The sequence below is a fragment of the Salvelinus sp. IW2-2015 genome, linkage group LG20 (genome assembly GCF_002910315.2).
Source record: "Salvelinus sp. IW2-2015 linkage group LG20, ASM291031v2, whole genome shotgun sequence".
In the NCBI taxonomy this organism is placed as follows: domain Eukaryota; kingdom Metazoa; phylum Chordata; class Actinopteri; order Salmoniformes; family Salmonidae; genus Salvelinus; species Salvelinus sp. IW2-2015.
The window spans coordinates 63,572,008-63,588,224 of record NC_036860.1 but is presented as its reverse complement, the minus strand read 5'-3'; the positions used below and the strand labels follow the sequence as shown (position 1 = coordinate 63,588,224).

The window sequence follows — 16,217 nt, the reverse complement described above, 5'->3', positions numbered from 1 at the left end:
CCGGACACAAGCCGGACCATACTAATATCGTCACCGGGTCACAGCCGGACTATATGAATGGGGATGGAACAAGCCTATCCTTCACCGGCTGAATAGCCGGACTATTGAATAGTGCCTATCCCAATTTTAAGCCTACCCTTCACCGACTGAATAGCCGGACTATTGAATAGTGCTTCTATATTCCTCACCGGTCACAAGCCGGACTATACGAATAGTCTTTTTATCACAATTAAGCCTATTCCTCACCGGTCACAGCCGGACTATATAATAGCGCTTTTAAACACAAATTAAGCCTATTCCTCACCGGTCACAGCCGGACTATATAATAGCGCTTAAACTTACAAATTATTCCCACATATGTTCACTTCACTGTCGTTCACATGTCATTCTATGCACATAAATTTAAACAAGAATTCTTACCAGACTCGGTACTTACTGATCAGAAATTTGGAAGGACTATACGACAATATGCAAAGTTTGATTTAACAGGTCTTGCTTACCTTGTTTATGGTCGACTAGAAGATCAGTTTCCCGAGTGAGCAGAACTGTCGTCCTCCCCCAAAAGATTTCACCTGTCCTCCGTGAACCGTCCTTTCACCAACTCGCCCTCTCCCACCCAATCAACCACTCTGGACCGGGTCTCTAGACAACCATCCTCTGCTTACCAAGTTTTGTTCCTCAACATTTCTCTGGCTACTGTTGATAATTGGATATGGAGAAGGGTGAGCCGGTCAAGGATCGATTCAGACAAGGTGATAAATTGTATGACAAGCGACAGTTTAATTATGAGTAAAGATATCTGGTACAAGCGTATACGGTCTCGTTCCTTCGGCTCATAGAGAACCTCCAGAAAAAAGCCCAGATAACAGAATGCATAGACATTTTATACACCACGGAAAGTAGGTTGAGTCTGGAAGTTCTGGTCCTTTGGTTGGTTCTGGACAGGTTGTTGTCTTCTCAGATTGGTCCTGATGAGCTGGGCGTCATCCTTCTGAGTCTTATAGCAAAAGTTCTTTGTTATCAAATGTTCAGCTAAGCAGGAGATTTTGTGTGTGCGTAGTCAGCCCTCTGTCCTTGAGTATGTGTGTGTGTCTCATTATTTCGTGAAATGCGGACCCAAGCACTCTTTTGATCAAGGCCTTTCCTTATCAGTGTTTATGAAGGGTCTGTGCCAGCCATCTGTCTCTGGGTGTGTGAGAAACCCTGCTTAGAAAGAAGTTAGTTATAACAATGTAATAGCAATATGCTTGTGTTATTTTCAAATGGTATTTATTACACTACCTAACCGAGAATTTGATCCAGTTAGCAAGATACTTGACAATGCTAACACTTGTTCCACCAGTTTCTCCCTCACCTCAAACTTTCCAAATGCCAGCTGTTTTTCCAGTTACAGCTCATGAAGTACGCTTCATTACCCCAGTCTCCGTGGTCAGGCTTCTCACCTACCTCTTCGTTATCATTCAAGGGACACGCTGCTGTTAACTGGCAAACTGCCTTTCCACTCTCCGCTCTTCCAGAGTGCACGCTGATGCTGTAACTAGCAAATTTGTCTCGTCAGTGGCGTGCTGCATTCTGTTATGTGAACGATTGGCTGAGCCTTGGATACAGCCAGTATTGGTCCAAAACATGCATCACTCGTTCACATACAGCCCGTAGTCAACCAAAACCCCCCTCATGTAGGTCACCTATTTTGGTTTCAAAAAGGCGAATTTCGCCGAAAGGTACTAGTTTGCATTCCTGCAAGAAGTCTGCGATGTTCAGAATGAGACTGATATGAGGTAATGGTTGATGTGACTTATTAATATATAACTTATATGTAATCTTGAGTTTAATTTGGGAGATGGTAACTCATTAAACAACTTCTTCCATGGTGCCCCAAATTCCTAATGAGTTACATGATAAATTTGATAACCATTAAACATAGAAGATTCGATAAATACGTCATCACATTAATCAAAATCACGACACAATTTTTTATTAAATTCACTGAGGATGGTCCTTCCCTTCCTCCTCCACTGGTTCAGCATTATTTGTCAAGTCCTGGTATTGTAAAGCAGCACCCTCTGGTGGTCCAAGTTGGAACTATATCCTCCTTGTGGCTAGTCTAGATACCAGTATGTTTGTGCCATCATGCAACTCCTTGTCATGTCATAATGCCAAACATGTACAATGGTACTGACAGTGAATGGAAATAAGTTGTAAACTCTCTCAATTGATCTCAAAAGCAGCCCAAATTCCCAAGGCCAAGCAGGCGTAACTTGAGGGTAGCCGGCGTAACTCCATGAGACATGTGTCATGTGAGAGGAACCATCTTACTCCAACAGAAGTTAAAGTCCATGAGCAGAGCCACACAAAGGCATCACTAAGGGTAGGGCAAAAATACATGTGATTATATTATAGTGATAAAGGCCTAGTTTGGGTTTAGAATATTCAAGCATGCCTTGACATTACACAAGGGTAAATTTGACTTCAGCAACCGCCAAAGGGGGAAATTAGCATACAGCAGCAATAAAAACAATCACATGTAAACTCATAAAGTACTTCCATTTTATAGTTGTTCAAGGTTGATTGAACATAAACTAAAGAATCAATGAATGGAATCTCCATCATGACATTTATTGCATTGGGTATTGACAACACCTACAATATAAGGGGTGTGCCAGATTTCCCATTTCAAAACACTAACAGAGGATGAACCCTCCCAATGTATTCATCTGGTTTGTATTCACTAAAAAATAAAAATGGGCCAAAATGGAGGGACTACCTGAACTAAAAATAACTTGTTTTTCGCCACAAAACCTTTGCTACAGTATGCACTAATAAATACAACCCTTAGGCTGAAATTGCAAATTGTGATGATTCCATTATTTAATCAATATATTGACACCACCAATACCTAAGTCCTGAAAACAGCAAAATAGAGAAAGATGATAGTCTGAAAATAAGTTTTATTGCAATACACAGGTTATTTTTGCTTTTCCTCTGCTGTGAACTTTGCCTGCCAGGCATTCCAACACGCAGGGGTTAAAATGGCACCAGGAGACCTTGAACAGGGGCACGTTCCAGACTGCCTACAAACCGACCACAGTGCACAAATCACTGAATGATTTAATACCACGCCATCTACAGTCAGTTGATGCAGTTATTAACCAGGCTTCCATCCAACATTTTTTTGAGAGTAAAGAAGGTCCCATTTAACTTGTATTTTTTATTTAGTACATGGGAATTTAATGGCAAAATAAATGTTGATTTGCACTAAGTCATCACGCACAGCCTTTAATATATGCTGAACTCAGACTTCCACCAAAGTCTTAAAAGGTTTATACGTTGACTTGAAACTACTGACATGTTAAAACGCTTATCCAGGCGTTGTAAGAAATGGTGCACGACTGCTACGRAGGCAGCCTGGAACGTGGTGCGGTGTATGGGTGGCTAGGGGTTCCTTAGGGTCTCCCAAGTCCCCATCCGTATTTTGACCAGTCATTTACTATTCCAGAGTTCACTTGTGTACAGCAGACGTTTTAATTTAAAACAGAGGCCTCCCCGAGTGGATACAATTCTCTGATAACAGCAAGCAATGGTAACAGAGCAGGGAACAACCACAACACATTCAGCCATTTGCACGGGAGATATAAAACCATAGTGGAAATTCTTCCACAGAACAAGAACTTTGGGGGTGGGCAATGCATCATGGGTACTGCCCATAGCTCTTTGCTTTGCATTCATTAGTTAGTCGATTTTTTGCTTTTTTTCCCTGAACAGGAGTTTGGCTGCAGACAGAAACAAGATAGGTTTGATTATTAGTGGAGAGAGAAAAGGAGTGTGATGAAATGGAAAACTGAATGAGCATGATATCGGGATACCTGTTACTCTTAACAAACTGACAGTAAAGAGGGATTTTGATCACTTAAGGGCTTACTATGACAACCGTTTGCATGGGCAACAAACAGATCTCAATGCCGACACAGATACACTGCTGAGTCATAATCGGAATTACAAATAGATGCCAGTGATTCTGACTAAATTAACCTTTGTAATAAACACAACATTTAAAACCTTGTAATACAAAAAATAACATTTACAGCAAGAAATAGAACCCTTGCAATGAATCGGGAATTTGAACCATTTTGAATGATTGGACAGGAATTTAGCCTGTAAAAATGATTGAGATCATGTTACTATCAAGCAGGAAGAAAATTATCTAAAGAAACTAAAATGAACAGGGGGAGGTTAGGTCAAGAATGGGTTAGATTAGAAAGTGCAAGACATGGAAGGACAGAGTGAAAAGGGAAAATGAACAGAACAGAGAATAGTGGTGTGCATGGGTTGTATCCCAAATGGCTCCGTTTCCTATACAGTCCACTAATTTTGACCAGGGACCATAAACTTGTCCTGTCCAGGGGGTGTACTTGTACATCAAGCAGTCTCACGCTACAGAAACAAGAGATGGGCTCCTGCCCTACGTGCCGTTCTGGCTCGGACAAGGGTTACTTACTTATATAGGGAATAAGGTGCCATTTGGGATGCATACATGAATAGATGGGATGGAGGAGCTGGATCAGTAGAACACCACACTAGACTTCCCTCCTGGGGGGTTAAGGACCTTGTTGTGGGAGCGGGGGCGGGGGCCGAGGTGGGGCTCGTGGTCCTTCAGTGAGAGTTCACTAAGGGAGGTCTCTGGCTTCTTGATAGAGGGAGCAGGCACAGTCTCCACCGCTGCTTTGGTGGGAGTGGGGGGAGGGGAGGCGACGTTCTCTTCCTTCACCTCCTTGGCCGGGCTCCCCTTCGGCAGAGGAGCTGAGAGCAAAAGGGAGAGAGGGATAAGAGAGAAAAAGATGAGAAACCGAGTTAGATTTACCTGGTACCAAATGGTACATAAGACTTGGTGTCAACATCTTAAAGAAACCGATTAGTAATTAATAATTATGCAATTATTAAGTCATTATTATTAGCTTGGTCAACAAGTCCTTTCTAGTAACTGCCTGGCAGACAGCGGGCTGTAAAGTGGTAGCCAGAATCCATTATCCGTGTCAAACTCACCTGGGGGCTCGGGTATGGGCATGGGACTTTCACCCACAGAAATGTTGTCCTAGGAATAATAGGAAGAACATGTCAATATAGCCTATACATCATGCAAATTAAAAATCCATAACCATTAGTGATTTGGAATGGGAGAGACTGGGGGACAAGGATGGTCTGGATTACCTTTGGCTTGTTGGAATGGGCTTTGTCGGAGGGAGGGGCGCTCTCTAGCCCCCAGATGATGTTGCTGGTGTTGCCGCCTGGGGGTACAGGTCTCCGTTGCTCGGCTGGGGCATCTGGAGAACCAAATATCCCACTGCTTTTACCCCCTGCATCGAAGAAGGACAGCGAGTCAAATAGTTTTTACATGCACCAGGAATTTGACCTGGTAAAATGGCCTTAGAATAGAATACAGAAAGAACAAAATAAATTTACACAAGGCATTAAAAGGTGAACATTATTGAAGGCATTGAGGAAAAGACAGACAAGTCAAATCTCCACACCAACCACTTTTTTTGTGATTAACATTTCTATAGAATGTTCACTACTCAAACTTCTTATCTGACCAATTACTGGCAACATGACGACCCACTCCAACCAAATTGAACCAGGCCCCACACCTCCACACACACACAAAGCCCAGTCCTACCCTCATTATGCTATAGTTATGGTGAAGAGCTTGTTGCACAGCCTGGACTGACATGAGGCATTACATTTCACAGTAAGATAACATTTCAATATCTGGGCATGTGCAGTCATAATTCTTTCTAGAACATTCTACCAGCAGAAGGGCTGAAAACTGGAAGACAAACCAGCTCAATGTGCAGAGAGACAATAGAAACTCATAACATATTTTAACCATCTCTGACCCTTGGCCTCAATATAGACATATTGATCCAGTCATGTGATGTCACTAGATTACATGTGGCCCAAACTTCATTTAACTAATGAAAATCTCGGTCACCATTAGGAAAATTTGGCGGCAGAGATTTTAATTTACCGGACATCCATATGCATCGTGTGTGTACCGCATTAGGGTGTCCACCTACGTTACTCAAAATCACATTTAGATTATTTTAATTAATCTTAACAGAATAGAAATTAGCCTGTACATTGGTAATAAAAAAATTATGACATGCTTATACCAACATGACAGGTTTTACTGAAAAGCAAAACATTGCCCGTTGCGTCTTCATCCCTGCTATAACCATAAATGAAACAGTTGATAAAATAAAACATTTAGTCTAGAAGAACAAGTCACAAAACTTCAAAATATAATATACACGGAACAAAAATATAAAACGTAACAAGTTTAAAGCTTTGACTGAGTTAAAGTTCATTAACTCAGCAAAAAAAGAAAGGCCCTTTATCAGGACCCTGTCTTTCAAAGATAACTCGTAAAAATCCCCAAAAACTTCACAGATATTCATTGTAAAGGGTTTAAACACTGTTTCCTTGCTTGTTCAATGAACCATAAACAATGAATGAACATGCACCTGTGGAACGGTCATTAACACACTAACAGCTTACAGACGGTAGGCAATTAAGGTCACAGTTATGAGAACTTAGGACACTAAATAGGCCTTTCTACTGACTCTGAAAAACACACAAAAAAAAGAAAGATGCCTAGGGTCCCTGCTCATCTGCGTGCACGTGCTTTAGGCATGCTGCAAGGAGGCATGAGGACTGCAGATGAGGCGAGGGCAATAAATTGCCATGTCCGTACTGTGAGACGCCTAAGACAACGCTAAAGGGAGACAGGACGGACAGCTGATCGTCCTTGCAGTAACAACACCTGCTCAGGATCGGTACATCTGAACATCACACCTGCGGGACAGGTACAGGATGGCAACAACAACTGCCCCAGTTAGACCAGGACAGTGCTCAGACTGTCCGCAATAGGCTGAGAGAGGCTGGACTGAGGGCTTGTAGGCCTGTTGTAAAGCCAGGTCCTCACCAGACATCACCGGCAACATCGTCGCCTATGGGCACAAACCCACCGTCGCTGGACCAGACAGGACTGGCAAAAAGTGCTCTTCACTGACGAGTTGCGTTTAAGTCTCACCAGGGGTGATGGTCGGATTCGCTTTAATCGTCGAAGGAATGAGCGTTACACCGAGGCCTGTACTCTGGAGCGGGATCGATTTGGAGGTGGAGGCCCAATCTATGGATTTCACATGACTGGGAATACAGATATCGGTTGATCACAAATTCAGTCAAAAGAAATAGGGGAAAGGATAACAAAATCAATCACAGTTATTTATAAAATACCTTTTTTACATCAGCTGATGTCACAAAGTGCTATACAGAAACTCAACCCAAAACAGCAAGCAATGCAGATGTAGCAGCACGATGGCTAGGAAAACCTCCCAAGGCAGGAACCTAGGAAGAAACCTAGAGGAATCAGGCTCTGAGGGGTGGCCAGTCCTCTTCTGGCTGTGCCGGGTGGAGATTATAACAGTACATGGCCAAGATGCTCAAACGTTCACAGATGACCAGCAGGGTCAAATAATAATAACCACAGTGGTTGTAGAGGGTGCAACAGGTCAGCACCTCAGGAGTAAATGTCAGTTGGCTTTCAAAGCAGATCATTCAGAGTTAGAGACAGCAGATGCAGTAGGTAGAAAGAGAGAGTCGAAAACAGCAGGTTAGCACGTCCGGTGAACAGGTCAGGGTTTCATAGCCGCAGGCAGAACAGTTGAAACTGGAGCAGCAGCACGACCAGGTGGACTGGGGACAGCAAGGAGTTATCAGGCCAGGTAGTACTGAGGCATTGTCCTAGGGCTCAGATCCTCCAAAAGAAGAGAACGAGAGAGAAGAGGGAGCATACTTAAATTCACACAGGACACCGGATAAGACAGGATAAATATTACAGATATAACAGACTGACCCTAGACCCCCAACACAAACTATTGCAGCATAATTACTGGAGGCTGAGACAGGAGGGGTCAGGAGACACTGTGGCTCTGTACGACTATACCCCTGGACAGGGCCAACCAGGCAGGATATAACCCCACCCACTTTGCCAAAGCACAGCCCCCACACCACTAGAGGGATATCTTCAACCACCAACGTACTACCTTGAGACAAGGCCGAGTATAGCCCACAAAGATCTCCCCCACGGCACTCCCCCACGGAGAGACTCAACCCACTCAAGTGACGCACCCCTCCTAGGGACAGAATGGAAGAGCACCAGTAAGCCAGTGACTCAGCCCCCATAATAGGGTTAGAGGCAGAGAATGTCTGTGGAGAGAGGGGAACCGGCCTGGCAGAGACAAGCAAGGGTGGTTCGTCACTCCAGTGACTTTCTGTTCACCTTCACACCCCTGGGCCAGACAACACTCAATCACGGGACCAACTGAAGAGATGAGTCTTCAATAAGGACTTATAGGTAGAGACCGAATGTGCATGTCTCACGCAGATAGGCAGACCATTCCATAAAAATGTAGGAGAAAGCCCTGCCTCCAGCTGTTTGCTTAGAAATTCTAGGGACAGTAATGAGGCCTGCATCTTGTGACCGTAGCGTACGTGTGGGTATGTACGGCAGAACCAAATCGGAAAGATAGGAGCAAGCCCATGTAATGCTTTGTAGGTTACCAGTCCCGTGTGGCTCAGTTGGTAGAGCATGGCGCTTGCAACGCCAGGGTTGTGGGTTCATTCCCCACGGGGGGACCAGGATGAATATGTATGAACTTTCCAATTTGTAAGTCGCTCTGGATAAGAGCGTCTGCTAAATGACTTAAATGTAAATGCAGTAAAACCTTGAAATTAGCCCTAGCCTTAACAGGAAGCCAGTGTGTAGAGAGCTGACTCTTCCTAGAGCTGGCAGCCCAGCCAAACTGAGCAATCAGGGGAGAAGGGCCTTGGTCAGGGAGGTGACCAAGAACCTGATCAGGCCTTTATGGTAGTGGCCAAACAGAAGCCACTCCTCAGAAGAAGAAAAAAAGCACAACAACCCACTTGGAGTTTGACAAAAGGCACCTAAAGATCTCTCAGACCATGAGAATGACAATATTCTCTGGTCTGTTGAAACCAAGATTGAACTATTTGGCCTGAATGCCAAGCGTCACGTCTGGAGGAAACCTGGAACCATCCCTACTGTGAAGCATGGCGGTAGCAGCATCATGCTGTGGGGATGTTTTTCAGCAGCAGTGACTGGGAGACTAGTCAGGATCGAGGGAAAGATGAACAGAGCAAAGTACAGAGATCCTTGATGAAAACCTGCTCCAGATCGCTCAGGACCTCAGACTGGTGTCAAGATTCACGTTCCAACAGGACAACAACCCTAAGCACATAGCCAAGGCAATGCAGGAGTGGCTTAGTGACAAGTTTCTGAATATCCTTGAGTGGCCCAGCCAGAACCTGGACTTGAACCTGATCGAACATCTCTGGAGAGAGCTGAAAATAGCTGTCCAGCAACGCTCCCCATCCAACCTAACAGAGCTTGAGAGGATCGGCAGAGAATGGGAGAAACCCCCCCAAATACAGGTGTGCGTGCGTCATACCCGAAGAAGACTCGTTGCTGTAATCACTGCCAGAGGCGCTTTAACAAAGTACTGAGTAAAGGTTCTGAATACTTATACAAATGTGGTATTTCCTCTTTTTTATTTTTAACAAACATTTCTAAAACTGTTTTTTTGGCTTTGTCATTATGGGGTATTGTGTGTAGATTGAGGGGCAAAAATAAAATTTAGAATAAAGATGTAACGTAACAAAATGTGGAAAAAGTCAAGGGGTCTGAATACTTTCTGAAAGCACTGTACGTGGCTAAGTCTGTTTCCACTATAGGCAATTGACTGCCTAGTGATTGCAACTGATGTGACTAGTTGGGAACGATGTTTGATTTCCAAGTGCTGCTAAATTGAATTGCACCAATTGCGCATGATACACATCATTACTCTAGTCAATCAATTTCAAATCTTTACACTATACGACACAGGGGCAGTGTGTCGTATAGTGCGGCAGCAGAACTGATAGGCTGGGCCTGAAAAACACAATTTGCCTCTAATTTACCAGCGTTTCGGCAGACCTTGGCCTGCTCAAAGTTAGCCGTTGCTGTGGGAAGTCAAAATTGTTGAACTCCTTGGAGGAGCTTGCGATGTGCATCAGCCTCGTTACTTTGTCCTCGAAGAGGTATGATCATGAATTCGTCTATACTCTGTTTTGGAGAAAGAATCCCCTCTCTGTGGTAACACTGGAAACAGGGATTATCAACATGGTTTCCAAAGGATTTTTAAAAATGTCATGCAATTTGGCCGGCAACCATTTTATTTATCGGCTTTTCACTTATTTTTTTTTGCCAAAAGACGGCATTTACCGGGCTAACGGAAACCCTGGCCAGGGTGTAATCCTACACTGGACTCAACAATGAAGAGGCTGGGCTGTGGCTCTTGAGCACTCAGTTATTTCACTGCATGGAACGACAATGGCCTACTACTGATTGTTACTAGGCTAGAATAGAAGCTTCAAGTTCCTCTACATACACATCACTGATGATCTGAAATGGTCAATCCAAACAGAGTGTGGTGAAAAAGYCACAATAGCGCCTCTTCAACCTCAGGAGGCCGAAGAAATTTGGCTTGTCACCCAAAACCCTGACAAACTTTAACAGATGCACAATTGAGAGCATCCTGTCGGGCTGTATCACCACCTGGTACAGCAACTGCAACGCCCACAACCGCAAGGCTCTCCAGAGGGTGGTGCAGTCTGCCCGACGGCGGCAAACTACCCGCCCTTCAGGACACCTACAGGACCAGATGTCACAGGAAGGCCAAAAAGATCATCAAGGACAACAACCAGCCGAGCCACTGTCTGTTCACCCCGCTATCATCCAGAAGGCGAGGCCAGTCTTTTGTTAGATATTACTGCACTGTTGGAGCTAGAAACACAAGCATTTCGCTACACCAGCAATAACATCTGCTAAACATGTGTATGTGACAAAATACATTTGATTTGGCTGGTTGAGTCTTGTGACACTGAAGTCACCAGATAAAATAAGTGACATGTTGCCCTTATCAAATGTGTGTGTCATCATTTTAATACACACACACACACACTGCAGCATGTCAACAAAATCCAAACATGATTTGGGGAAGAGATGGTGAGTAAGTTCACACTCATCAATGGCTCCTTTTCTAACCTTAAAAAAGCTAACGTAGCACCTTAGTGGCAGTTTTCACACCACATAGACCTGAAAAGGCTCTGACAGCTCCAGAACCAGGGAGGGCAGTCGCTGCCTGTCTGATTGCCCAGTCAGGGGCCATCTCACCTTGTAGGAAGACATAGAAAGCTTCTTCCCTTTCCACACTGACCTGAACTTTCCTGGCTCTGATATTTTCCTTTCACATAGTCCTTTCTATCATAGTACCAACATCCTTTCATGGTTCCAGCATCTATGGTGGATGCGTAACCTTTATCCTGTATTAAGGACTAAAAGAACAGACTGCCACCCAATGTTTGGATGCATAATCAGGCCAGAGCAAAACCGCTTTGATCAATTCAGCCCAGTAGTGTGAAAAGGGAATGTATGCCCAGTAAGGGGCCTTCTCTCTCTCACCTGGGGGGTTGGTTCGCCTGATGACACCCTGGGGCTCTGGTGGGGCGAAAAGGTTGGAGGCCATCTTGTGGGGGCGTCTCGACGCAGCTGCTTCTCCCTCGTAGCCACCGAACAGGTCGCTGGAGACACCTCCGGGGGGACGCAGAACTCTGAAAAAGAAACATCAGAATCATGTTGGTTCACAACCTTTTTTGGTTACTGTACCACCAAATGAATTTTGTTCCGCCTGGAGTTTTCCTGGAGTACCCCCTCATGTGCTTAACCAGCAGGCCTATGGTCTCATGAGTCTTCTCAAGTACCCCCCGTGGATAGGCAAACCACACTGTGGCTTCCTTGTACCCCTGGTTGGGAACCACTGATGTAAAGTATATAGCCTGTAGGCCAAACTCTACTGTCAGCATTCATCATACACAAAAGGCAGGCAGTGCCTGGGACAATATGATTAGACAATGTTCCATAATGAAAACGTGCATATAGCCAAATCTAGGAATAGAATATTCGGCATGCACAACTTCTAATAGAAGACAGGCCACAAATGGTGGCTGTGGCCACATTAGCTGTGGCTAAAGACCAAAAAAAATCTAGTTATCTGCTAATTGTACTACAGTATGACTGCAGGCTACATAGGCCTGCTGACCTAAATAAACTGTTTAAAAGTCACATTTAGTTGTGTAACGTTAGCTGATCACAAATCAACACAGAACACATATTTAAACAGTTAACGTAAGCTGGCTGTTCTTAGAATGTTCGCAGGGGGGTTAGACAACCATAGTTGACCGCGCAAAAAAATACAATGCCCAATTACCCTTAATTTTTAGAAATAGGTTGTGTAAACGGGGTGTGGGTAACTGTGCCTGTTTTGAAAATGCAAACAACAAGAGAACAATGAGCGTCATATCGCTGGCTACACCATAAAAAAAAAAGAATTCCACGAGCTTCCATTTCCGCAGCCCCCCTCCCCCCAAAAAACCCACACTGCTACTTCGGGCCCAAAGCCCATAGAAGTTACCTAGTTGTTACCAAACGAAAYGTTTACTACTGACAAAACGGAATAAACATTTTATCACTAAATTGTCTTATAACTAGTTAACGTTAGTATCACCAAAGTGCCATCTAGCTAGCTAACGTTATACTGCTTACAGGCTCGCGGCCAATGAGCATAAGGGGTAGCTTTCAGGAACATAGCTAGCTAGTTGCTTGAATTTTGCCTGCTGCAAATAAAACCCGTGGATGAAATTTCGTGTTACCTTGAACTTGGCTTTGCGCCATTATCGAGTCCTGAAAACATGTTCGTCGAAGTCATTATGATGACTGTCTTCGTGTGGGGGGAAATTAATGTCGTAGCTAGCTCAATTTTTTAAAAAGTTTTGTTGGTTGCGTGTTGCCCTTCCGAAACCGGGCAAAGCCCCGCCCACTCGATAGGACGAGCCAGCAATGGGAAGAGCCTCACTGGTCAAAAGGGTTATCAGTCGAAAGGTGTGACTAATTTCATTGGTTAAATTACTAAAGATAACGCCCTCTTTCCGTTGTGATTTGGCTTTCCGCCTGTCTGTCATATTGGGTGCACGCGGTTTACTCGCCTAGCTTTGAGCGGCATTTCCATAACTGGAAAATGAACATTTTAACTTGAAACGGTTCCAGGTAATGTAGCAGTATTTCATGGTAGTAAAGATAAAATAGTGGGAACTTTTGTGAATGTAATGTTTACTGTTCATTTTTTGTTTATTTCACTTTTGTTTTATCTCTTCCATTTGCTAAGGCAATGTAAACATGCGTTTCCCATGCCAATAACGCCCCTTGTTTTGAATTGATAATACATTGGTGGCGCGTGTGATGTTGGTTCTAGGCGGGGAACATACCGTAGAAATCTATCTAAACTATAATTATATGTCCCATTGCTATACCCAACTTTGCAGATGAAGGGGTTCGTTTAATCTCATCCGGGCGCCCGTGTCAGCGTGTTATAGGTACTGGCTAAAAGTTAATTGCATTCGATTTGGAACCGGGCTGCCTCCAGGGCTTGAGCCAGCAAGTTCCGGGCTCTGGACGGCGAGTCGGCTCAAAACAAAAATGACAATTAAACACACGTCTCAAAGTAGCTCTTTAAAACAACAAAACAAAACATTTCAGTGAGCCCATTGACATTTATGTCTGGAAGACCTTCCATGGTCATCCACAGAGCAGAGGCAGGTGGAAGTCCACAGGTCACATCCTGTGTCCAATCCACTCTCCATGCGCACCATCCTCACCCACTAGGTCCACCTCTCTTCTGACTGAGGCCCAGATAAAGGGTTGATCAGGGGGGAAACAAGTCACAAGCCAGGACATCTCTTGCCATCCCCAGTCGTAGACTCCTTGGTAAATCCTCTGAAAACCCCACCTGGATGAAGCCATACAGCCACTAGTTTAGGGCGCTTGAAGCTCACTAGTCAGATGGAATAGGCCTTGAAATAAACCATTGTGGGGGGGAAATGTAGTGATCCTCTGCCCTATTCAACAGTCTACAGGCCTCTGCCATCTCGTTGTTTCAAATAAAAACACAAACAGCTACAGTACAGTTAGCTAACTAGCTAAACAGCTAGCTTCTCAGTTCAGTTAGTAAAATAACTGACTTGACAGTGTTGCACTGCTGTGGATCAATATATATAAAATCAAAATTTAATTAGCTAACAAAATAAAAGTTGATTTAAAAAGAGTCTGTTAAAAAAACACCTAAAACTATTCAAATATGTATAATACTTGGAGCTTTCTGCCTGGGCGACCTCCAAGGCAACCACGGATTCTAGGTTTTCCAATGCGAAAGTGATTGATTTTTATAAAAACATTTAATCTGCCTTCCCAATGAAAACGAGCTAGAAAATTCAAACGTTTATTTTAGGATTTTTTGTATTTCGACGATGCACCATGCTGCATTGTTGTCAAAATGTTCGATTTGTGAGGGCACTCCTCCCCGTTTTCGCCCGATGACGTGACAGGTTTTGGGCCCGGCCAATGTAAAATGACTCCCCGCCCACTCAATAACGTATGTTGATTGAGGTATCCAATTGGTTCATTTGCATCCTCTAAATCATCAACAATTGGAGCTCTTGAATGTCAATCATATGTTTTTCTCCTCAACTGACTAATCAGGAGATTTGTTTTTGAGTTGGAGTGGGCGTACTTGTGCACGAGAGAGTTGTCAATCGGAGTTAGTTTAGTTTGCACGTTTTCTCATGAAGTCGTGAACACAAAAGTCAAGACAAGGTAATTTTATGAATTGCTTAATCTTTGTCTCACTGCAACTGAATGCAATACTGTGCATAATTTCGTGTGAATTTGTGCTTGAGACTATTCGTTTGCTATCAAGTATCATTAGTTGACTGGGTTTTGGCCGCACAACGCTATCAAACATTACCAAAGTGAATTTAGCTAGTAACGTTAGCTAGTAGCTAGCACCCGTGTAACGTTAGTTGCTTTTTGGAGTGTGTATCCCGCTCCTCCTAAAATGTACCTATAGAAATGACAGGGGTTACGAGATGAAGGATAACAGCTGATTCTGTCTACTGATCTATCAGCTGAGGAGGTGAGGATAGCAACCACAGAATAAAGCAATCAGTCAAACAAAAAATAGATCATTCAATTAGCTACTCTTATATTTCTGCAAGAAAAAATATTAATTTTGTAAATTTGTTTGAGTTTGAGAAGAGTTTGCTCTCATTAGGTTGGAAATCATGATTTAGAGAACACATACATCTGACACAGTAATACAAACAATGTCGTATCTTGTTTCCCTGCATGGGGATGAATTTCAAAGAATTAAGGGTGTATGTTTGAGACGTGACAGTTGTTTAAAGTTGTAGTTACAGTAGTAATGTTTCTTTCCTCAAAATATTTGGAGACGTCTAAAGAGATGAAACACCTGTATCAGTGCATGTTAGAAGTAATATGTATCTTGCAACTTAAGTTAAATGCAGTGTCTGCTCTATGTATATATGGATTAGATATTGTTGTAGTTGAACACTCATAATATTCTATTGGTTTCAGTGCTTGTGGTATCCGCTGTTGCTTTCTGAAGCTGAGAGTTAATATCAGAAGCAACTTTTTTATGCAGTTAACATAATGTCGTCAAACATCTTAATGTTTAAAACAACAATTCTGGAGATGACGTGGTGATAAGCAAAATTGAGACTGCGAACGTTCTGTGCTCTTTTGTGGCTGTAGTAAAAACTAAAACCAGCTAGTTTATTTAGATTATTTATTTTGAGCGTTTGAAGCATGTTAAATGTTTGGTCAAATATTTCAGCTTGTCTAAGTCAATAAATTGAGAGTAAGAGTGTGGTACTCGGATAGTGAACAGTTGAGCTGCGCAGAGTTCAATTCAGTCAAAGCTTGAGCGAGGTGAAGATATTCGCGGCTAGACCCTGTTCATGCTTTGAATATGCCCAATTTTATATACTGTTACATTCCAAAACCGTCGGGTCGATGGTGAAAAGAAAGAAGATAGCATCTGCTGTCGAAGAGCATGAAAATGGGTAACCTTGTCTGATAAAGAAGCACTTTAAATAGAGGTCGAATGTATCGAAAGGTTTTACGTTGTCGTTTCAGCGGGCGCTAAACTCAGGGGCGCTCGTATTTGAATTTCGGATAAAAATTGGTCGTT

At 43.3% G+C, this 16,217-nt stretch overlaps 1 protein-coding gene across 1 annotated transcript; it reads right to left on the bottom strand.

Moving 5' to 3' along the window:
* Positions 1-4,044: 4,044 nt before the first annotated feature.
* Positions 4,045-12,979, bottom strand: LOC111980876 (jupiter microtubule associated homolog 2). Its single transcript, XM_024011920.2, has 5 exons — positions 12,826-12,979; positions 11,579-11,727; positions 5,206-5,351; positions 5,041-5,089; positions 4,045-4,797 (listed from the first exon to the last, which is right to left on the bottom strand). The coding sequence occupies exons 1-5, from the start codon at positions 12,879-12,881 to the stop codon at positions 4,559-4,561; spliced, it is 639 nt and encodes a 212-aa protein (XP_023867688.1). The 5' UTR covers positions 12,882-12,979; the 3' UTR covers positions 4,045-4,558.
* Positions 12,980-16,217: the final 3,238 nt, after the last annotated feature.